The sequence below is a fragment of the Chinchilla lanigera genome, unplaced genomic scaffold (assembly GCF_000276665.1).
Source record: "Chinchilla lanigera isolate Chin_1 unplaced genomic scaffold, ChiLan1.0 scaffold00021, whole genome shotgun sequence".
NCBI lineage: Eukaryota > Metazoa > Chordata > Mammalia > Rodentia > Chinchillidae > Chinchilla > Chinchilla lanigera.
This window is the reverse complement of record NW_004955422.1, coordinates 21,746,627-21,771,179: the sequence shown is the minus strand read 5'-3', so window position 1 is coordinate 21,771,179 and position 24,553 is coordinate 21,746,627. Positions and strand designations below refer to the sequence as shown.

Genomic DNA, 24,553 nt, shown 5'->3' with positions numbered 1-24,553 from the left:
TGGACCAAATAGAGCCCTTATTTGAAAGCTCCAAGGCCCATGGGAAGGGGAGGGGCACACAAGTGAATACCACTTCTCTCCCTTATTTCTGCTTCTCCTACTATGCTGTCTGAGACCGGTGGTACCACTCTCACACCACGCACTTCTCAGCCTCCTCTACTCTTCACTCTATGTGGTAAGTACCAGGGAGGGACTCGTGCTGGAAGTTATGAAGATCCCACTGCAGAGATGCTCCTGGAACAGAGGGGTACAAAGAGTAAGTGGTTCAGTCTCTTTGAGGGAGATGGTGGGGCACACTGGCATAGCCTGGGCAAGTTCCCTGGCTCTGGGTAGAACCTGTTGACAAGCACTGACTCCCCCACCTCCCCCAGGTTCTAAATCATATTTCAGCAAAACACCTAAGGGACCAGGCTGGGACCATGTCCTTCGTACACCTGTGAGCTAATTGTCAGTGGTGGTATCCACTGGAGAGGTAAATATGTAGATCCGAACCTCTGTCCTTACAACTCGGAGGAAGAATTACAGAGTGAGAAGTTGGACATTCAGTCTTGAGAACAAAGGACCCTCTCCCTCATCTCTTTACCTTTAGAAATATAACACAGATCTCTTTCAACAGATTGGGGCCTTGAACATGAAAGCCAGGCATCTCCTGGATAAAGAGGTGCATCTGTGTCCTTTGATAACTTGAAACTGTCCTACAGCTGATAGACACAAGGATTCTGCACAGTGCCCTGGGAACTGGGCATGAGGCTCCTACAACTAGGGGAACTCTGCTGAGATCTCGGGCCCATAATCTGACTGCTTGCAGCTCTGCAAGGAGGTATCAAAGCCAGGAAGAAACGGTCTGCAGCCAAACAGAGGGGGAGGGGATAAAGCAGGGAGGGCTGAAGAGGAGTGAAGGGAATGGGGGAGGGGCTGAGGGAAGGGATGGGAAGGCCAAGAGAAATCAGAATTAAATGAAAACAGCATTTGGAGCTGGGCCCCTCTCAGTAAAGGCCTGCCATGCATGCATTAACCCCCCCATCAATGAAAACAAAATCCAGGGACCGGGTGCCTGCCTGCTGGGGCACATAAAGCTTAGAGGTATAATATCTTCCAGGTGGGTGTGCCCAGAAGCACACAAAGGTGCTTGACAGGTCGTTTAAAACTGACTGTCAGGGTCAAAACAACACCACCTGCAAGCACAACTGCAATGTCCTCATTCATTCCCCTCCTCTGTTGTTGTTTGTTTTAAACCAAAGCACAGTTTGAAGGACAGACAAGCCTGACAACTGTTCAAACATATGTACATGCAACTTATTAGCGTGCAAATGGAGATATCTGGAGGCTAAAGCCGAGATGGAGGGAGGGGACAAGTGAGTCACTACCTCCGAGGGGGCCAAAGGAGGGGTCTGAGCCATAAATTGCTGGGCTGAGGGAAGAAGGCCTTTTCTAGGGAACCAGCTCTGGATGCAGTACAGTGGTGTCTCAGCTCATGCAAGCAATTTGGTTCACAAACAAAAGTGTTTGGCCAAATTTTGTTTTTGTTTGCAAACTCTACAGCACACGACAAATACGACTGTGACCATCTTTCCTGCACCAACACAAACATAGCCAGCTTTTCCAAAATCGTGAAACCAATTAAATTCGAGAACCAAGGCACCACTGTACTTGAAAATGCTCTTTTGCACTGGTGGTGCACAGAACAAAGGCTCTTGTTATTAAAGGAAAGGGTCCCTACTCTTGAGATCTGTTTATTTTGCAATTAACAAGAGGTAAGAGAGGCCCTTTGTGAAATTTCTGCTTGGGGGCCTCAAATTTAAACGCCTACTGATGCTTGGGTGCTGATGGAGTACAAAAAAATCCCAGGCTCATGACCCAACTAGCTCTTACATCAAAAAGAAAATATATGTGTATGTTAAATTGCTGAACAAAACTGAATCACCCCCAGCCCTGTTCAAAATAAAATCCCTAATTAAATCAAAGAATGTTAGTGCTCTAAGACATTCTACAGGCTATTTAAATCAACCCCTTTACCACAGTAGAAAACTAGGGCAGGGAGGCCCAGTGGCTTGCCAGGGGTACCCAGCTGCTACTGAGTACAGCTGCAGCTCCTTGGAGCACAGCTTCTTCTGAGCAATGGATAGGCAGGAGACATCACCAGAGAGCTTCTCTTATACACTCACCTGAAAACCTCCATCTTTTGCCCCAGTCTGACATTCCTACCTGAAAGGACATGGCAGGGTGTGGGGTCTGTGAAGACTCCCAGGTAATCCTTCCTTTAAAAAGACACCCCACACATACATTACCCAACATACACCACATAGTAACACCTGGGTGGACCTATTACCATTCCAGATACCAAGACCCTGAGGCGGGAGAACAAGGTGCGGCACACTGGCTGAGGAAACAACCGCAACCTGTTAATTACAAAATCCCACAGCACATGCACACAAACAGCTCCCAAATCCTTGCACATGGATTTCTGCCGTCCTAGACTTGAGTGAGGAGTGGGTGATACGAAAAGGATTTCTCACGGTAACCTACTCTCGACCTGAATGGTGTGCTTATTTTACTGCTTTTACATAGCCGAAACTTACTCTGCAGAGACTGTTTCTTTTTGTTTACCCTTAATAAATGTAAAACCTTGCCCTTGTTTTGACCAATTTTTTTGCTCAGGATAGAAAGAACCTAGAAACTACTTTAAGAAGGAGACTCCAGCATCCCCAAACTCAGTAACATTTTTGGCAAGCCAGGCAGGAGCAGGTAAGGCCCTTTTTGGCAGGCTTTTTGTTTTTAAATTCCATAGCTGAGAAGGTTTTTCGGCTCTTTCTCTCTCCTCTCTCTCTCTCCCTCTCTCTCTCCCTCTCTCTCTCCCTCTTTCTCTCTCTCTCCCTCTTTCTCTCTCTCTTCTCTCTCTCTCTTCTTTCTCCCTTTCTCTTCTTTCTCTCTCCCTCTCTCCCTCCCTCACCCTCCCTTTCCTCTCTCTCTTTCCTCTCTCTTCCCCTCTTTCTCTGTTTCTCTTCTCTCTCTCTCTCTCTCTCTCTCTCTCTCTCTCTCCCTTCTCTCCCCCCCCCTCCCCTAGGCTAGGAAACTTAGGAGCTTCCTCATGGGGGTGGGAACAGTTTCCCACCTTTCCCACCATGTGGGAGGTGGGAGTGCATGGCCTCTGTTTTTCCCTGCCAATAAGAGGCCCATAGGCCTGCCTCAACTTTATTTTCCCTGTTCTTCTTTTTCCCATTTTGGCCACTCATTGTACAAGTCAATACAGAGAGCCTGTTATTAACTCAGTCATAGAACAGATCATTCAGGTTCCATGTGTGCAACCTAGAGTTTAATCTGCTTTTCTGTCTTTGTGTTTCTGTTCTCTATGATATTTTGTTCAGCTCTCTTACCCTTTTGGGAAAATTAGCTATTAGTAAGTTGGTTGCCTGCTTAAATAGCTGTCTACCCCAATTTACTCCTTTTATGCTAAAAGTCTCCAGGTCTTGTTTCTTCCTAGTCCACCTTTCCACCATGATTGGCAGCCAGTCTGATTCATCATGTGAGTTAGTCACGTGAATCAGCCACTTTGGTTCATCACATGGGTTGGCCACATGAATTTGCTCATGTCTGTCAGCCATTTTCGCTGGTCATGTGGTTCTGCCATGCTTGTTTGCCTTTTTTTTTTTTTTTAACTTTTTTCAACTCACATCATGGTCACTAGGAAATCACACCCTTGTACATGGGAGGTAAGCCACCAATTTTAGGGAATATATGAGCTTCCTCCCTCTTTTAAATTGGGTTAGATCTCCCCCTTGTTTCAAAACTTTAGATAATTCAGACACATATGCCTGATGGCCTGAGAAGAACAAAGAAACAGCCAATAAAGCTCAACCCAAGTAGCTATCAGTATGCGAAAGTAGAACAATCTTTATTTTTAGAACTTTTTAAGGTTTTTTTTAAAAGAGGTTACTATCAAGCTGGGGATTTAGCTCAGCAGCACAGTGCCTGCCTGGCAATCGCAAGGTTGTGAGATCAATTCCCATAAAGTGAGTTTTTTCCCAAAAAAAAAAAAAGGTTACTATCTCTACTGACTTAAAGCACACAAAAATTAGGAGATAATTTTTTCTCCAGTGGCTCTACCCTGGTCTCTAAGAATACACCAATTTTTTCTCCAGTGGCTCCACCTTGGTCTCTAAGCCATTTTTCAAGTGGCTAAGAGAGTCTCTGGGGGTACAGCTCCATCCAGATCTTATGGAAGTTTCCAAAACAGCTCCTAAAAGGCTCTACCCTTCTCCTTAAGGAGTTTGTGGGCCATGGTATGGCGAGTTCTAAGACTGAGAGCCCTCAAAGGGGCCCTACTTTTCTAGGTAAGACACAGGCATCACACCAGCTTCCGGCACAGCTGTCTGCCAAGTAAGTACTTGTGTCTCACAAGGGACACTCTGTGGGCTCAACAGGTCTCCTCCTTCATGGAACATCATCTGAAGCACCCAAGACCTAGTTCTCTCCCAAGATGAGCCATAGATCCCACCAATCTCACTACTGGGCCATATCCTTGATCAGTGAGAACAGTTTGACCATGCCAATTAAAAAAAATCTATTATTGCAATATGGTTTGGGTCCACTATAACTAGTGAATGGTGAGAGATGAGTACAAGATGACAGTTTAAATTACAGTATTGTTTTTCCATTAGATCACTTCTGTAAGAGGCAAGCAGGATGGTATGAAATCCCCTGCGTTGGGGGGTTTAAGGCTATTTTTCTCTGGAAAAGCCCAGAAACTAGGGTATGTAGAATGGACCCTGAGGAAGAAAGGAATGATCCTGTCTTCAAATCCCCACCTGTCTCTCAGGGGGGTAGGGGTCTCCCGATCTGTTTAATGTAGACAACCATACTGGGAGGTCTCCTCAACCTCCTAGTTATAACCTGCAGATCAGTAAATCAGTCCCATCCCCTTCAAGTGACACAGGAACCCTACCAGAGCCTAATACTCTAGAGGAACTCAGTATTCCTGAGCCCCTTCAGCAGGATCCTAAGACAGCATTAAGCCCCACAGGATGTACTTAAAAGTGGTGATTCTTACTCCTCTAACTTACAATTTGTCCTGCCCCTGAGAGAGGTCCTAGGAGCAGAGGGAATGATATGATTCAAGGTTCCTTTTGCAGTTGCTAATATCCAACAAAGCAAAGAATGGCTAGGCTGACGTTTCAGAGGACCCTAGTAACCTTTCACGGCAAGATGTCAAACTTAGCCACTTGTTGTACCTCAGACGAAAGATAAAGAATTCTAGAAGAGGCTAGGGGATATGCAGATGAACAATATGCTGCAAAAGGGAAAGAAACACCTGGGAGAGGTTGTTGTCCTTCAACAGAACCAAACTGAGACTGTTATACTAGCAATGGCTTAAAAGGATGTCTAACATGATAACTGCTCTTAGCATTGGAATAAAAAAGTACATTAAGAAATCTGTTAATTATGAAAGGGTGAGAGAGGTCACACAGGGCAAAGAAAATCACCTGTCTTCCAAAGCTGATTAGTAGTTTATGAATAGCTATTCATAAACCTCGAAAGTAGATCCACCTTCCAAAGTAGAACAGGCACAAATGGGACATGGTTAGTCATTTAGCCCCAGATATTTGGGGGAAATTACAAAGACTTCAGATGAGCTAACTGCTGGACATGGCCTTTTCTGTGTTCAACAATCAGGACCTAGATGAGGATGAAAGAAAAAGAGCTGAGAAAAGAGACAGGCCCAAATTATAGTTATGATAATTGGCAATGCTTTAAGCACACCCAAGGTGGCTAAGAGAAAAACCCGAGGACAATCGAGGAAAGAGTTCCTATTTTAAATGTAAGAAGACTGGACACTGCGCACACAACTGCACCAAGCTACTGCCTGGGCCACGCTCCACGTGTCAGGTGGCCCATGTGCCTGACTCATGGCACTGGAGGGTTGACGGTCCCGACTTCCTGCGGGCCAGCCAAAATGCTCATCTCCCACTCTGATGAAGACTGAAGGGGCCCAAGGGAACCTGTAATGGCCCTGTCCATAGACATCATCATCTCCTGTGAGGTGTCCCAGGTGACCCTGGGATGTCATGGGGGAGCCAATTCAATTACTTAGAGGTACAGGGGCAGCCAGCCTATTCTGCTTTAACTTCCTTCTCTGGAAAACCCTCCTCTAGCCATAATTGGGGTCCAGAGTGAGCTTCTTTACTCTTGCTCTGACAGGTCACTTCAAAGGCCAAATGTTTAACCTTAAGTTTTTAACTGTCCCAAGTGTCCTACTCCCTTGCTAGGAAAAGATTTACTAGCAAAATTGAGGGCAATTCTGAAACACCAGGAAAGGCCAAAGCAGATTTAACCTGCTGAAACTACATCAGGTCTCCCTGAACTAATTAGTCAACAGGTGGATCCTGCTGCATAGTATGATGGACTACCTGGTAGGGCAAATTCAGCTATGCCAGTAGTTATAAAACTAAAACACCCCAGCCAATTTTCTAATTGAAAGTAGTATCCAATCAAAGAAGAGGCCTCCAGCCTCTCATAGACAGCTTCCCAAATGTGGTTTTCTGTGGCCTTGCCAGTGTTCTTCCAATACTCCCATTCTACCTGTAGCAGTGCCTTCAGGAGAGTATAGGCTGGTAGAAGAGCTCCAACTCATTAATGAGGCTGTAATTCCAAGTGACCCTCTTGTAGTAGATCCAAATAGAGTTAATTTTCTCCCAAATTTGAGGAGACATGACTTAGACCTTAAAGATGCTTTCTTTTCCGTTCCTCTCACCTAGTTTCCCAGTTTCTATTTGCTTTTAAATGGGAAAATCCAATTTGAAAGAAAAAACAGCATTATACTTAAAACAGTTCTCCCACAGAGATTTAGAGATAGTCCTCACCTTTTTGTTCAGGCACTAGAAAAAGACCTAGGGAACCTAGAACCAAAACAGGGAACCATCCTACAGTATCTGCAGCCCAATTTCGGGGTTATCCAACCATAATACTATACAAACCCTCAATTTTCTAGCTAAGAAGGGACACAAAGTCTCAAAGGAAAAGGCTCAGATATCCTTCAAGAAAGTTCAATACTTGGGATATATTCTTATACCTGGGAAACAACAGCCTTCTAAGGACCAGAACCAGGCTATTTGTGATCTTGAGCCTCCTGCCACCAAACAACATCTTCATTCCTGCCTGATACCTAACTTTGGACTAATTCAAAGCCTTTACATGAAGCTTTTATATATCAAATGTCCTGAGTCTGTGCCCCTAGAATGGAAAAAAGTGACTGACAATGCCTTTCAAGAAATAAAACATGCCCTTACTCAGGCTCAACCACTGGGAATATCTGACCTGAGAAAATTCTTCCTTTAAATATCAGGAAAAGCCTAGGACAAGAAGTCTGCCCAGTGGCATATTTTTCAAAAAAGTTGGACAGAGTGGTTCCTGAACACCCACCCTGCCTGAAGGCAGTGGCAGCTACAGCTATGCTAACAGAAGAAGTTGAAAAGCTAACTTTATAGCAAAAACTAGAAGTTCTGACTTTCCATCAGGTCAGGGCTGTTCTAGAGAGGAAAGGTTACTTGTGGTTAACAGGGGAATGGCTTACCAATTATTAGAACATGTTCTCAGTCACCCCTAGGATTACTGTAAATACCTGTACTATTAATCCTACCCCTTTGATGCCACAGGTTAAGAAGTTAGGCACTCTTGTGAACAGGTGATTTCCTACACCTATGCAAGTAGGCAAGACATCAGCCACCTGCCTTGTAAGAGCCTGAGAAGCTGTGGTTCACTGATAGATGTAGCTTCATCCAAGAACATCAAAAGACAGGCTATGCAGTAGTTTACAACAGGTTACTGAGTCCAATCATCTGCCCCCAGGCACCTCTGCTCTTAGCTCTTACACAGGCACTGGTTTTAGGATAAGGTGAAAAGCTTAATATCTATATAGACTGCACATATGGTTTGCTGGTACTGCATGCCCATGCAGCAATCTGGAAAGAAAAGAGCTTGCTAACTAGTACGCAATCATCTACAAAGCACAAGCAAGAAATTCTACAGCTCCTAGAGGCAGTCTATCCTTTTAAGCAGACCACTGTTATGTTGGAAGGGACAACAAAGAGACATGTCTGAAGTGTATTTAGGAAATCAAAAAGGTGATAGGGAGGCTCAAAGGGCAGTTTATACCTCCCAAGACCCCAGCCGTATTCCCTGTTCCTGAGGAACCATTAAAATGGTTCTTCTTTAAGGTATGCAATGGAAAGCTATAAAAACCCTACGTAGAAATAGTCAATTGAATTTTTAGAGGACTAGGACTGGTGGCAATACTGATCAGGTCTACAAAGCTTGCCCACTCTGTGGTTACAATAACCCTGGAAAACTCAAACAACCTCCTACATAAGAACCTGAACAGAGGAGAGGGGCATACTCCAGGGAGGACTGGTAATTAGACATTACCCACATACCACCAATTAAACAAATATTGGTCCCAACTGACACCTTCACAGGTTGGATTGAGGCCTTCTCTACTTGTTCAGAAAAAACTACAGAGGTAGTCAAGGTGCTCCTCAAAGAAATCATTCTCCAGTTGAGGGAACCCTAGTCCCTTCAGAGGAACAATGAGTCTTCTTTTACCTCTCAAATAACTCAGGGAGTGGCCAAGGCTTTAAGTATCCTCCATTCCACATGGAGACTTCAGTCTTCTGGAAAGGTTGAGAGAGCCCCAACCAGACCCTAAAGCAAGCTCTGGCAAAACTTTGCCAACAGAACTCTTAATCTTGACTCTTAATTATTGCCAGTGGCCCTCATGAGGGTTTGAAACCCTCCCAAAACTGGGCTAAATATGAATCCATTTGAAAAGTTATATGGAAAGCCCCTTCTATCTTCTGATATAGTAATAGACCCAGAGACCATGAAACTCTTACAATAGCTGATTAATCTAGGCCAAGTACAACAGTATCTGAATGTATGGGAACAGAGTCTTCCCAGCTCCAGGGGGACCATCTGTGTCTGCCCTGAGAGCAAGTACTTTTTTAAAATTTTTAAAATTTTTTTATTTTTTTGCAAGTACTCATTTAAACTTGGAAAGAAGGGATCCACAGACCAATTAATACCAAAATGGAAGGGCCTCTTTTCAGTGATCTTAGCCATACCCACTGCACTAAAGGTGACAGAGATAGACAGCTGGATTTACCTTTCTAGTATAAAGCCAGCCCTACTGGAATTGTCCAAAGAAAAAGACCACCCAAAAGAAGAAAGCTACTCCTTTGAACCTCTGAAAGACCTGAGGTTCCTCTTCAAAAAGTGAGACTCTTGTACTGCTCCAGGTACAGGTATAGATAAGTAAATGGGCACTTGTACTGAGGCTCCTATTTTTAATCAGCCCTATGATATAGGTAATCTTGCTAAGGTTATAACTCTCAGGTTCTCAACAATTTATCTAACATCCATCTTTGCCACACTTTCTTCCCAAAAGGAAGCATAGAAATTTGACCTACTCGTATTTGGGCTCTATATCCCCAGGCTAATAGTAAAGTTACTCTCCTGACAAATTCACCAAGTATTCTCCCATTGAACAGCTAGTTCTTATAAATACTAACACTCTTCCCATTGTCTTCTGACAAGCTTTCTTTTTCTTTAACGCAGCCAGTCACAACACCCCAAGGTAGTTGGGAGAGCATATAATCCTCAGCAGGTGGGGCCTATAGTCCCTTTAGCAGGAAATATCTATATGAAAATGGAGACCTCCACTCTCTCCTTTTATGGGATATGTGTCTCAGGGGAAAACAAGGCAGGAAGATGGCATGTGGCAGACTGGCTAGGGATGTAGGTATAACCTGTTAATTACAAAATCTAAGGATATATGTCCCTGCACATGTACTTCTTGCAAACACTCAAGCAGATTTTCGGTAGGACAGCCTACACTTGACGCCAGCCTAAGGAGTGGGTGATATTACAACAGCTGACACTGAGATCTCCAGCTACTGTATTCTCTCATCATAGGCTGCCCTCGTCCTATAGCATGTGCTTATTTTCCTACTTTTTCTTGGCCCAAACTCACCCTGCAGAGCTGTTTCTTTTCCTACCTTTAATAAATGTAAAACCTTGCTACCATTTGCACTTGTCTTGACCAATTCTTTGCTCTGGATAGAAAGAAACTAGAAACCTCCTGAAGGAGACTGCAGCACCTCAAAACCTGGCCTTAAATCTGTCTCCATGGTGGGGCCTAGGCAGATGCAGGAATCCTAGGGGTTAAGGAAGAAAATGACAAAATTCATTTTTATGTAATTATTTTTTCTCCTCCTTTGATACAGTACTTTCTATTTGTGTGTTTTATAGTGTACCTATTATATTAATACCACAGAGTGGGTAATTGTTCAAAAAAGGTATATAATTAGAAAAGTGTGGGCTGGGTCCCTCAAAAGTCCCCCAAAAGGGCCTATGATAGCTTCTGTGCTGCTACAAAGAAGGCCCTTGCCAAGGGCCTGACATATGCAGGTCCTCAATCACCACTAGCAGAATGAGAGTGGGATTCCACAGCCAGCTGTGGACTCCTAGATATTCCTGAACAGAATCCATCTCCCAAAGGAAGTGATTTCTGGGACCACTGTGGTTCCATAAAATGCTCACTTGTAAAGGGAATCCCTGGACACAAGTATGGCGGAATACTACTCAGTGAAGGGAACAGTTTAGCTCTGTCTTTGAGAAGCATAGATATATCAGGACATTAAGTCAGATAATAATATTAAACTTTCTTAGAAGCCCTCCAGTTAAGAATCCCTTTTACCTTGGTTTAATCCATTCATTTCCCAAACTAATTAACCCACAGTTCCTTTCCCCACATTATTAACATTCCACAAAACTAGTCTTCCTTGAAACTCACTTCAGAAAATTCTGATTGAAACTCAAGGTCTCACCAACATAAGGTCTCCTTGTGGCCAAGCATTACCAGCACTTATCACACTTGTCCATGGGCATGTGCTTACTGAATGAATGAATTCTTGACTTTGTCCATCCATCCTGTCCCAAGTGCCAGCTTTCAATGAGATGTTCAGAAATTTCACAAGTATGAAAAACTCCAGAAGCTGCTTTGACTTATTCCTAAAGGAAATCACCATCCTTAAATTTTCAGAATGTCTTTGTAGAGGAGACCAACTTAAAAACTATCAACCAGTTTCCAACAACTCAATATGGTAGCCTCTAAGGCACAAAGGCCCAGTGATGGGTCACCAGGCTCACAAGATCACCTCTCCTCCTGCCTATCTAAAATATTAACAGGAAAATAAATAAATAAATAAAAATAAAATATTGGCAGGAAAATCCAATTGTCATCCACACTCTCTTGAAATGAAGTTACAAGATTACCATCTTATGGTGAAGAGGAGGGAAGTAGATATTTTTAGCAAACTAACTGGGAATTTGAAGGGCAGATATGGTTTGTTCAGTGACTGCAGATCTGGCATTTTATCTTCCTGGAACAATGTCTAGACTTTCTGACGAGTCACCTCTATAAATAGCATGGTTAGTTAACTAAGAAATAGAACATGTTCTACTCTGGGCTCTACTCTAGGTTAAATTGGGTTGGATTTTTGGGTTGTACTCTCAAATCCTACATTAGTAATCAATATTTAAAGAAAGTAAGTCTTCAAGTCTTTTCTCACATCTACGACCTTTCAGTATAATCAAGTTAACATTCTTTTTAAGAAACATAGCAAAGTAGTCCTTCAGTTGTATTTTAGGGATAAGGCAATTTTTACCCATTATATATAAACAGGCCTCAGTGGCTTAGCTGTCTGTCAGTTCCAGCCAGACACCAGCTGTACTACAACACACGCAGTACAGAGGTGTTCATACACTGCACCTTGCTAGCAGACTATTTCTGGAGTGGGTGTTCACCCCTCAAGGAGTTGATCCTTAAAGAAAACATGTACTGTACAGAGTCCCATGTCTCCATATATAAACAGTTCAGAAACTCATTCTGTGCAGTGGCTGAGGAGTAAGAGCCTGAAAGACTTGGAATATTCCAATTTAGGCAGTTTTTTGCATGGATTCCATTTCTCTTTTTCCCCCAGAGAATGTAGGTTGTATTCGGTAATGATGCTTCTGTGGAGAAGTGAGAAGCACAGGGTCGGGGGAGGGTATTCCTCTGCAGTGGTAAAATGGCACGATCACATCATGCTCAAGGACTGGAAGAGATTAGTTGCTTATGATGACATCAACAGAGGAGAGAAGATTACAAACGTAGGTACAGGGATGATTGCTTCAGGAAGGCCTTTCAAAGGCCTGACAACTTCTCTTGAAGGATGGCCCCGGCACTGTTTTCTGAAGGTATGTCTGTCAATCTACATGTGTTGGAGAACAGTTCAAAGAAAATAGAACAGTTAAGCATAATCTTTCAGAGTAAGGGATCATGGCATAATGATGATAAAACGCTACTTTTGGGTGTGATGAGAACAGAGCTGTTTGATGGCAAGAAGATGACTTCGGCTAAGCCAGAAGCTATGAGTTCACTTTTCCCAGTGCTCAACAGAAAAGAGAGTCTGGCCCCAAAGTTCTCATTCAATTCAGTTTGTGACCAGAACTATGGAATGGATTAAGTTCGTGAACCAAGGTACCACTGTAACTTTCTCAAGAAGGAAACGGGGTTGGGTGTGGTGGCACACACCTGTAATCTTAGCACTGTGGGAGGCTGACACAGAAGGGTTGCAAGTTTAAGCCCAAACTAGGCAACTCAGAAACTTAGCCAATGCAAAGGCTGGCTTCAGTCCTCAGTATCTCGAGGTGGGGGAAAAAAAAAGAGGAGTAGGATGGGAGTAAATAGAAAATAAAACAATAAAATGGGAGAAATTAAACTCAAAGAAAGCAAGGAAGGGATGCACCCAAAGGTCATAAATCACCTTACTACTTAAAACTCATTTTGTTTGTTCATCTCAACAGCGATGGCACAGTTGCCAAAAAACAAAGTATTAAAATTTTATAGGAAAAAAAAAAGGATGGTATGAGTCATTTACTATCATTCATACCCGCCTGTTCAACACAGCAGAGAAAGTTACACTGGAGAACAGGGGAAGGAAATGCCCATTGTGTGTGTGTGTGTGTGTGTGTGGGTGTGTGGGTGTGTGGGTGTGTGTGTAGGTGTGGGTGTGGGTGTGTACACGCACAGTGCTGGGCCTCGAACCCAGGGCCTTGTGCATACTAGGCGGGCACTCTACCATTAAGCTGTTCCCAGCCCTCAAAATATTTTTTAAAGCAAGTCATGCAGAAAGAAATTTGGGAATTTATTAGGATGCAAGAAACAACAACCCCCGCAAAAAAAAAAAAAAAAAAACATGTACGCAAACCCCAAATGCACAGCATATCAGAGAAGCAGAAGAGTTGGCAGCATGGTGAATTGAAAGGCACACTCATTTAAGGTTCAGAATAGCATCAACTATTTGATGGCAAGAAGATAAACTCTGGCTAAGCCAAAGGTAATACCCTGCTTTGAAACCAGGGGTCACCCTCTAAAATTTGAAGGAACATTGTTGAAAACTACAGTGGTTTTGGTTTGGGAGATCAAAAATTCAAGTATAAGCCAACAAAGAAAAAGCAAAGAAAACTTTCCAAAGCTGTGAAACCTTGCTACTTAAGATAATGACAGAAATTTATGACTGCTTCCTTTCCCAGCAGAAAGGAGTACAATTAGAAGGCTGAAAACAGCAGGCCCTTTGTACCGGCATGTTATGCTTTGCTTATTCTATTACGCATTGGCTGGGAGATAAGAATAAACAGGACAACACCCTGTCTAACCCCAGGAGGAGGAGGTGGAGGGAAAAGCTGGTTACGTTCATTCTTGGGCAAGTACATGCACACTGTTTATTTGCAAATTGAGGTACTTAAGAAAATTGTGCATGTAACAGTCAGGAACTAGTATAATCATTCAGAAGTCTTTTTATTGCACAATCCAGTCTTTAACAAACAAGCTGTATGTAATAGGGAGCTCCACCGTGAAGTGTGTTGAAGATATTTTTAAGCAATTGGTAATTATTTCTCTAAACTTTTGCTCAGTCTCTAAAGGAACTTAAAAGTAAGGATGAGCAAACATACAAACACAGCTTCCCTCCTTGTGACCTACTGTGTGAAAAATTTTGCAAAGAATCAACTAGGTGACCTGAGACTTCTTTCTTTTCTGAAAATGGATAGTTGATAGTCTGAGTGCCAGGGCCTCTGATAGTTCCAGCAACAGAGAATTCTGCTCAAGGACAACAGCAGCTAAGCCAATCAGGTTCTAACTAGCCATGAGACAGCCTAGCACCTATGCTCCCAAGAAAACCAAGACAGAATTGGACCTCCCTACTGGCTGTCTTCCCACAAGCCCTGGCTGCCTGAAATGATCAACCCCGACTGTGCCGTTTCTTAGCATCTCTCTGCTCCTCCTCACATGGGTGTGTGGGTGGCTCAGCAGACTGAAGACCACCCTGATGATGTTACCTGTTCTATTCTGTCACATACTTGGTTTTATCTTCACAGTGCATATCTCAAGTATTTGTTTTGGTGTATACTGTTTTCCTCCCCTGACTAGAATGCCCATTCCATGAGCACAGAGACCTCATTAACCTTGTTCACACTTGTAGGTTCAGCAGCTAGGTACTACCTGGCAGAAAGTATGTGCTTGATAGAAATACATTACAAGACTGACTAAATGAATACTATATATAAGCCAATAGTGAACAAATAAACAAAAGAATTGCATGGAACAGGTGGAGAGGAAGTCAAAGCAGAATTGAATCATCTATCAATAACCATCCTGCTGCTTTTTTTCTCCCACAGTTTTCCCAGTGGGACCAGGCATGAAGCTACATGTGAATGGTTGAGCTAGAAAGCAGACTTTATGGCTTTCTTATTCTGTGCATTAAAAAGAAAACCACTACTCTGAAATAATGTGCAGACGACTCTCAAAATTTAAATATGGAAGGAAAGGGCTATGTTTGGATGTCGGCAAGGTAGTTCTGCCAACCTAATTATGTCTCCTGACATGTAATTGTGTGTTGAAAGACAAATGGTGAAGCAAACCATTTATTATAAACACATATAGAGGTAAGGCTGAGGTGTTAATTTTTAAGTAACTGTCATAAATCTGGTTCTAGGATATTATTCTATGAACATTACTACTATTATAACGAAAGAGTGTAATTGACAGTGTGCTCCTTTCAGGTATGAATATTTCTCAATAGGAGGAATCGAGGCTTGCACTCAATCTCTAACTGAGACATGGAGGACGTAAGAGAATATGATAAAAATGGCAGAATATTAGTGATAGCAACAGGAAGAGAGCTGACTCTACATTGAACACTCAGGTAAAATGTATCTGTATCTTCACATAGGCCTCATAGTGCTTGATCCAAGAAATGTTTACTCTACAGCTCCTGATAGAGCAGATTCGGTTCTTATGGAAGGCAAAAGTAAAACGAAACAAAAACAGAAAGCCTGAAAACCATAAATGGGAAAAACATGGGAATGGAATGGCCAGAGAAGTATCTGAAAGGCAAATTAGTGGTTTTTCTCAGAATCAGAACGGAATGAAAGCACCTCCCTAGGAAGTGTGATTCAGAAAAAGGTTGGGGCAAGATGGGGCCAGAAAGTCATGGTTCTTGGTATGTTAAAAAAAAAAAAAAAGATAAAAATCATGAAGTGCAGTACTGATACTCTGCTTACTACTATGTCTGCAAAGTAGTCCTAATTCTAAAACATTATGTATTACTTACGTTCTTATAAATTAATTGGGCATTATCATAAATTCAAGTTATATTTTACTGAATATCAGATTAGGCTCAAAATCAGGAGAATTTTAAGCTTACTAATACAAACTCTGGTATATAATATTTAAAATGAATGTTGGACATTATTTAAGAATTATGGGTATTATCAAAAACATTTTTTTACTTTAACATAATAAGGATGTACTTCTTTTAGTTCAGGTAGGAATGCTGAATGTAATTTGCCCAAAAAGAATACTAAAATGATATTCATTATATGAAAGCCTAGTCACTACAGAGTCCAGTGATATGGAATTAAAGATCCTGCACATGTCTTTATAAAACATGGATTTGGGAAAAACACAGTTAATTTACCAAGCAATCTTACGATCTCTTAGCATATTATAACTGACAGGAAAATGCCAAGTGTCAGCGTGGAAGTCTCTTTGGATGCCTCCTCCTAGTCTTGGGACTTTCTCTGTTCCTGTTTAGAGTATACAGAGTTGATCTACTGTCATTTTTGTTCCAATTTCTTGACAGAACCTCAAGCAAAGTCTTGACCATAAATAAAACAGTAGGGTCTCAGTAGCCAGCTGAGTCATAAACCCCACTCAGCTGCATGTGACTCAAGGTGTTGAGATCCGGAGAGAGTCAAGCCAAGCAACTGGAATCAATTTAAATCAGAGTTTGGAAAATCAGTCCCCACTCCACTTCCCTACCCCAGCTGGCAGTGGAGGATACCACAATCCCTCTTCCACAGTGCAAATACAGGGATGGTAACGAAGCTCAGGAAAACATCTAGACCAGAGCAGGCTTTATTTCTACAGGCTAAGAAGGAAAAAAAAAAAAGATATTTGACAACCAACCACAAATTTTTAAATGTATGCTTCTCCTGTTTTTAAGCATAAAAGCAGTCTTGTTGCTGAGAAGTTATTATCACCATGCCACTTTTTGACATTTGTGCCCAGTACTATTTGGCCCTCGGGTACTTAGGCTTATTACTTTAAAAATACAGAGTTAAGCATGTTTAAATCACTTTAAATATCTCAAAAAGCAGCAAACACCCAGCCTACCTGCTTGGGCATGCAGACTTGAAAAGAGAAGCATTATAGAACGGCCCGGAGGTCAACAAATTCTGGTCTTGGCAGACTAATGTCAGGAAAGAGCTATAGAAAATAAGGTTCTGTGTATGAAAAATTTTGGTTCCCGCAGGCCAGAACTTGGAACTGTTGGCAAACATGCTTTGCGAAACTATAGCTCTCATAAAGTGCTAAAAACTCCCAAATATGGTCCTCTAAAACTGTATACAAATAAGAAACATTTAATGAACAACCCTTGCTTCACCAATAACTCTGCTTAAATTAAGTCCAGCAGACTCTTCAAAGGGACTGGAGAAGCCCCCTTGTTAAGACAAATTCTATACATAGACATGCAAGACAATTATATGATGCATGTAACCAAATATATATAATTATCCTAGTTTCTACATTCCCATTATCTTTATAAATGTAGGATAAAAATCAGTCTAAATGACTTTCTCAGACCTCCTCAAGGATTAAGTTGAGCCAGCCAGCCTTTAAAAAGTACATGTATGTAGTAAAGATCAAAAGCAAATGTTCTGGTCAGTTCTTTTCTACTCATGGGTTTTACTAAGAATGTGTGCAGTTTTCAGGGAAAACACCACAAATGACAGCTGTTCAAAAGCATGGAAATTAATTGGCAGCAGGAATTTCCTTGACTAATAGGGAAAAACTTAATGTCACATGTTTTGATGAGCTTATTTTTCCCATCCTTAGTCAAGCATATTCAGCGTTAATGATTAAGATTTGCAAAAAGAAACATAACCAAGGAAAATCATGAGTACATTATCTTTTCTCAATGGAACACAACTACTCATTACCAAATGAACATTAATGAAGGGATTTTCATACTAAGCAATAAACAAAGGAAAAGTTCCACTTGCAGGTCTTGATTGTCTGTAGGAAGTAAAACAAGACACAATAAGAATAATGTATTTTGTTATATTAAAAAAAATAGTAGCAAGACAAGTAATTCCTCTCATTCCTACCCGATGGTAAGCCATCTGCTTCAAGCTGTTTTTCCCGCAGCAAGGATGGATTTATATTGATCCATCCACAGTCTCTCTGGCACAGGGGCTTTCCAGTCATTGCCTTGTGACCAATGGTGAGAATGGATGAGACAGCTGGTCAGGATTAGGCAGGCAGCCTGTGGCCCTGGGACCAGGTCGTGTTACTGTGCCCAAAGCCTGACGCTATGACCTCGGACTCTGTTATGCTCTCATCACCCCAGCTAACAGCCACTGATCAGCCATGACCCAACATACATCACTCTGGGTTACAGTGTGTTCCCAATCCCAGTAACAATGAGAGCTTTTCATTTTCCAGTAAGTCTGAATTGAGCCCATGATGGAATCTGCTTGAAAACTGTCCTTCAAGGCAGCAATAAGGTATGCAAGAGTGAACAACGTGGCCCTTCCATCCTAATCAAATGCCAGCTCTGTGGCACAGCCCAAGAAAAACAAAACATAGTCCCCAAATTGCCAAAGCATGTACTGTTAAGTGCCACAACAGAACAACATACCTTGCCATTCCCAGACTTGAAAAGTTGGCAGGGACGATGAGTACATCCAGGCGGGAGAATGGGTGTGTCCCTAAGACAGAATGTGCGGCAGAGAGGCAAGGAGCAAGCAGCCGCAGAAGGGTCTCTTGGCAGACTTCCTTGAGGCAGCCCGGGGCAAAGACTCGATGAGGAATGATCTTCTGGGTGGTGGCCGCAGCATTCTGGAAGCGGCAGGGGTACTCCATGTGACCGCAAACACCGACATACCTGGGACCAACATGAAAAAAACAGACATGTTTACTGGTCAGTTGTGTTTGCTCTTCTTGCTGAGGAGGTAAGGAACTCTTACAGACATGGCAACTTTTAGGAGACAGTGGTTCAGACAGGCTTATAAACAAAAGCAGTTCATCTGAATTCTTGGCCTGTCTATTTCTGGACAGCAGTGAAAATGTACAGGTCAAAACACTTACTAATGTGTTTGAATCAACTGAGTAGCTTCAACCTAATCTATGTAAAAGCAGTGAAATCTTATTTTAGAATGAAGTAGATAGGAGGAGAAATCCAAGACCCAAAACAAAACTACTTCTCATCGCAATAAAAACAATTTCTGCCCTCAGTACTGTGCTTTCAAACATGATCATAGGAAAAAATCTTTCAATTGGGGATGATTCGTAACTCAGAAAGGGAGAGACAAGGCAGTCAACTTAAAGATCCTACTCTGGCATTTCCTACAGTGAAAGACTCAGAAGGAGGTGGAACACTGAACCAAATAGCAGGCACAGGTACAGCTTTTCCAAAGAACACAAGCCATTTTACTGAAAAGCAACCTAGATGTTCTTTACAAAGCCTATCAGAAATTGTCAAAGAACACAGAACACCATCAACATCCAAAAGAAGTACTTTGGATACAGTGTTTTTCCCCATCACTTTCAGTACACACTTAACTGAGGCAGCCTTTTAAGGAAACAGATCCCAGCCCAGCCAGCACCATCTGACCACTGCCAGTTATTCAGGCAAAGGCGGAGCTGAAAGAGAATTCCTAGAACCTGACTCACAGGCCTCAGGAGAACTTATCTACCAAAAAAACCCTGACATTAAAAGGAGCTCTGCTTTTTCACCTGTTAACATGTCCCTAGCCAGCTGTGGTATCACACACCTGTAATCTCAGCACTCAGGAGACTGAGACAGGAGGATCATGGGGAGTTTGAGCCTAACCTGGACTACATAGTGAGTTTAAGCCACCCTGAACTACTTAGCAAGAGTCTGTCTTAAAAAAAAAAAGATGTACATATATTTAAATTCTATGTACCACACAACAACACTGCAGAGGCATTCCATCTAGACACACACAGCACAAGCCTGTTTCCATGAGGGAAAATTATTTCTTACATCCAAGAATACCAAAGGTTAGAGAATAAATGAAGGTAGCTAAATCACACCCCTAAAAGTCCCATTTGTTCAAGGAAAAGGTAATTCAGATTTCTCTCTGGACATCTATGATACTGGACTATGTCATGAAGATGATTCCAGTTGTATGAATTAGCACCATTTTTTTATGGAAAAGCCTAGGAGAAAATGCAGGACTTTTAAGGCAATCAAATATAGGCAAGTAAGACCAATAAGGCTACAAGTAGAAATGTAAAAATCATAAGGAAAAGCATTTGTGGGTTCTTATGTGAGGACCAGAAAACCTGGGCTTCTGTAGTTGTTCTCAGGTCCACGGTGACCTGAGACAAGCAACTTAGTACCTGGAGTCTCTTCTTCCTCAGCTCTCCCATGGACTCACCACAGAGGCTGACAGAGGAAAGAAGGAACTGACTGGAAAGGAATATAAGGGAATTTCCCAGGGTGACCAAAGTTCTCTTTCTGCTTTAGGGTATGTACAGTGGTCAGAAATTCATCTAGCCAAATACTCAAGACTTGCACATTGTGGTGGACATTAATTATACTTTGATTAAAAATAAAGAAGGAACCAAAAATGGTTTCTAAGGTTTCTTCTTGCACTATGATTCTATAACTCACCACCTCAGCCCCTCTTCAGACAACAGCCTTGTCTCTGAAGAGGTACAAAGTCACCAATAGTCTTCCTTTCAAGCAACTTTCCATGGTCTTTACAGCTCTAAAGAAGATCTCTTCCCCTGCAAAGGCTTCTCTTTTTTAGAATGCATAACCTCAGTGCCTTTTCTTCTGCTTTACAGAGTCCATTTTCCATTCCTTTAATCATTTTTGCTGAGTTTCTCTGGATTTTATCCAAGTTTCCGTACTGTGCATAAACCGTATGGCCTCAACAAAGGCCTTGAGAGGTTAAATATAATACAAGATTCCCTAATGGCTGAAACCAAATGAAATTAATAAACTTTCAACAGTTTATCTGAGTGCCTTATAGCTAATGGATTTAGTGAGATGCTCCCCCACAGTGGGCTGGCGCACGTGTGAAACTGGAGCGGGCACGAGGAATGCTCTTTCTGTAATTCAGCCCATGTGAACAGTGATCAAAAGTTCAGTGACCGATCCTTTGGCCAAATTTCTGGAACCCAGATGAACACTTTAGGCAAATGAAAGCCTATGGAATACAAAGCCCCTGTAAAAGTTAGATTCACATGAATTAAACTAACTGGTGGTCTCAGGAAGGTCTGAAGTAGAAAGAGGCCTGGGGAAGGTATGGGAGAGCAGATGTGAACATAACCAGAAACATCAGAGCATTTCTGTAGGCAAACCTAGCACAGAGTCAGAGGTTTCATGGATAAAGACACAAAGCCATCTCCTGGAGACTAGATAGCACACATGAAGCATGAAGCCAGGGCAAGATGAAGCAAATGTAATCTATTATTTTATCAGTACATTTCTGATGGACACGTAAATGGATAAATGCAGGGAAAACATAGGTATCATCTGCAGATGTGAAAGACAGAGCAGGAGGAGCCCCATACTATAGTCCATAAAAAGACGCACTACCCTACAGAGGGACACTAGCCCTCTCCCTCAGCTTCCCTGATGGGCTGGCCACCTGGACCTTTTCTTTGTAGACCTGCTCACCCTTACAGAGGATACTTCAGGGCCTGCTCTGCTCAAGCCAGACAGGCTGTGCATGGAGGCATGGAGGCCAGCAGCAGTCTAGCTGCACTGATAACTACGTGGAGATATTTGTCTAATTTGAAAGAAAGTATTAAGAAGTCCATTTAGAGCATGCACTGGAGCTTCCACTCAGTTTAGCTTTGTCAATAATACAATCTTTATGTTGATCTCCTTCTGCACACTCCTCCAGTGGTTTTGAACATAGGAGGACAAGAGAGAAATAATGCCTTCTTTGAAATGTAAGTAGGAATTTTAGGCATCTCTTCCCAGAATCCTTATTTGATTTGGTCATGTCTTCCTTCTTTTGGAATAATAGATGCAGGACAAGTGAGAGGCCATCAGCTTTTTCCAGGTAGGAGGAAAAAGCATACAGGAAATTGTTGCTGCCCATTCCTGTACCTGGTATCTCCTGGGAACATGGCTAGAAGGGTAAAGTAACACATTTTTTTGCTTTCTCCTAACCTTTTCAAGGCACATACTTTTCAAGCTCATTTCCTTAACAGCCAATGAACCTTGTCTTTAGGTGAAAAACAGTACTTCTTCACCAAGAAGAATTTGAGAACCCATGAACATGGTGTTGACTCTACAGAAAAGGAAACTGTACTTTGCCCAAAGTGCCATATCCAGCCAGTAAGGATAGTATCTGCAGGCTCAAAGGGTGTTTCCTGTGCCTGAGACAACACACTCCATCAGTATCAGTAGCTCCATTATGGCAATAAACTCTCCAAATAGGAAGCTGGCTCAGAATCCAGGTTGATGCTATGTATAGTTTTTAAAAATCTGCAGGTAAGTGGCTGAGCGTGGTGGCACATACCTGTAATCCTAGCACTTGGGAGGCTGAGGCAATAGGATTGCCATGAGTTCAAGGCTAGCCTGGACTACACAGGCAAGTTCAAGACCAGCCTGAGCTACATAGTGACACCCTGTCTCAAGAAAAAAAAAAAAAAAAATCTGCAGGTAAGATTCTAAATCACCTTTCTAGGAAGTCAGCCCTGGATGTGAATCCATGTATTATTACTTACTAGATAGAAGAATATAACTGAGTTACTGTCTGAGCCTTAATATCTTTATCTACAAATGGGAATACTAAAACCAATCCTTACAGGCTTATACTCAGGGTTAAGTGAGACAAAACAGTGAAGGTTTTTCCTGATTCAGACAACCAATAGCTTCTATATCACTTTAGGATAGGCTAGACAATGGTGGCAAACCTACGGCGCGCATGCTGTGGCCAGCTATTTGTTATCATTGAAAGCTCTCAAATGTTTACCATCACAGGTTAGGATGTGTTACAATAACAAACAACCCCAGCATTTCAGGGCCTTAACAGGAGGAAGTTTATTTCTCACTCATACTCATCCACTGTGGATCAAGTGACTCCTCAGGGCACCTGTCCCCCTCACTCAGAAGTTCAGGCTGCTCACAACTACAAAAAGAAGCCTCCTCTGGGGTCCCAATGCAAGCATAGCAAAAGCAGCAATTAAATGTCCCCACATGAAACAGCATGTGTCACTTGTGTTCACAATTCTCTTCTTCCCGTAACAGGACATAAGTAAAATCTGATAAACAAGAATATTCTATATAGCTCAGGAAAGACATTCAAAATAGGCATTCCTTACTGAGCAAGAAGAGGAAATTAACTCTCTTCTGCCAAAAAAGCAAAACTTGCCTGTTAGGAAAAAATAACACATGGCTTTATATCCTAAAGATACCAACCACTGCAGTCACTGTGGTAAGATTAAAGCAGCAGGGTAAAATAATACCAACCCAAAAGGAATTTGCACCAAGAGTGGGTCCTACTGGGTTGTTAAGAATGAACAGACTGTCTGTACCATTGCTCTGGCCTGTCTGCACCAGAAATAACTGGTTTAATGGATTTGGTAACAAAGAAAAGAGTCAATGGAGTTGGGTGTGGAAGTCCTCAGGATAAAGCGCAATACCTTCTTCTGTGGCCCTGCTGGGCAGCTCCCTCCTTCTCTTTTGGCTCTCAAAGCTCTTCCCTCCTCCCTTAGGGGGAGGCTGCAAGAGAATATCCAATGACTATTCTATTTTTTAAAAACCTCAAATGGGTTTTCTCTGATCCATTCCAAAAAAGAAAAAACACAGCAGGATGAGCCCAGTGGCGAGGGGCAGCTTCCGCGAGTCCTCTGCTCTCACTGAAAGTGGCCCTTCCTCCAAGGCACTGCTAACTGCAGTTACCAGGACCAAAACCATCGAGTGGCCTACAAAGCCATGTGTAGATGAACAACTTCTTTTTATTAAGTTTATTTTTGAGCAGTTAAACACTAAAAACCAAAGGTAAAAGATGTAGGAGGAAACAGTGTTGAAGCTGAGGATTCTTTTCAACAAACACATGAAAATATTTCACCTGACTTCACAGAAGATTTCATATATACGTATTTTCTTCTCTTTCTGCCTAAACAACAGGCCCACATTTCTGCCTCTCGACTCTCTCTTTCTCCTGGTCGGCCTTTTCCTGCTCTGATGAATCCTATTTTGGTTTGGTTTCTCGGCAGAGATGACTCACAGTCCCAGAGCTTGGAGGACACACATCACACTGCTGCTCCCTCAAGTGCTTGTTTTTCAGCAAGTTCCCAAACACATACCTGCAGTCCGTCTCGGAGAGTGGGAAGGGTCTCTCTATCACTGGCTCATTTGACGAGCATGTCTCCAGCTTTACTTCTGTCCAGCATCCCACCGCAATGGCGAAGGTGGAGGCTGGCATCGGCATGGTCACATAATAATGCCAGCTTGAGCACCCTAAACAGAGAACAACCAGAATGAGGCCAGTGATGGCTCTGAACCTAACCCTCTGTGTCCTCTCTTGAGGCATGTGAAGAACTTGTGAGATAAACTGGTAAGAGGCCATTCTTGCAGGTGGGTCACATCAACTAAAGAGGCACAATTCTGGGTGACAGAGAAAGCAGAAGAGGGATGATAGCTTCAAGGCAGCCCAGGAGGCCTGATGTCTTCCAGTGATCAGTCTAAAGACCTCAAGTGAAGCTAAACATAAAAGGAGGTAGTAGGTGGCCATGCACAACTGTAAACAAGGAAGGACATAGATTGTGTATTCCCATGGGGTGGAGAACATGTCTTATTCATCTTTATTGCCTGTGACATTATTTGGCATAAAAAAGGAAGCACAATTGATATTTGCTGAATGAATGGAGAAATGATCACTTTCTTGCTATAACTAAACTACT

At 42.4% G+C, this 24,553-nt stretch overlaps 1 protein-coding gene across 1 annotated transcript in view; it reads right to left on the bottom strand.

Moving 5' to 3' along the window:
- Window positions 1-24,553, bottom strand: part of LOC102004493 (chromosome unknown open reading frame, human C9orf3) — a 340,448-nt gene that overhangs the window by 249,756 nt on the left and 66,139 nt on the right. Inside the window, exons 4-5 of the mRNA XM_013513835.1 lie at window positions 23,957-24,110; window positions 18,297-18,542 (exon numbers count right to left, since the gene is read on the bottom strand). Coding sequence (XP_013369289.1) covers window positions 18,297-18,542; window positions 23,957-24,110 — 400 coding nt within the window. The remainder of the gene's footprint in view (window positions 1-18,296; window positions 18,543-23,956; window positions 24,111-24,553) is intronic.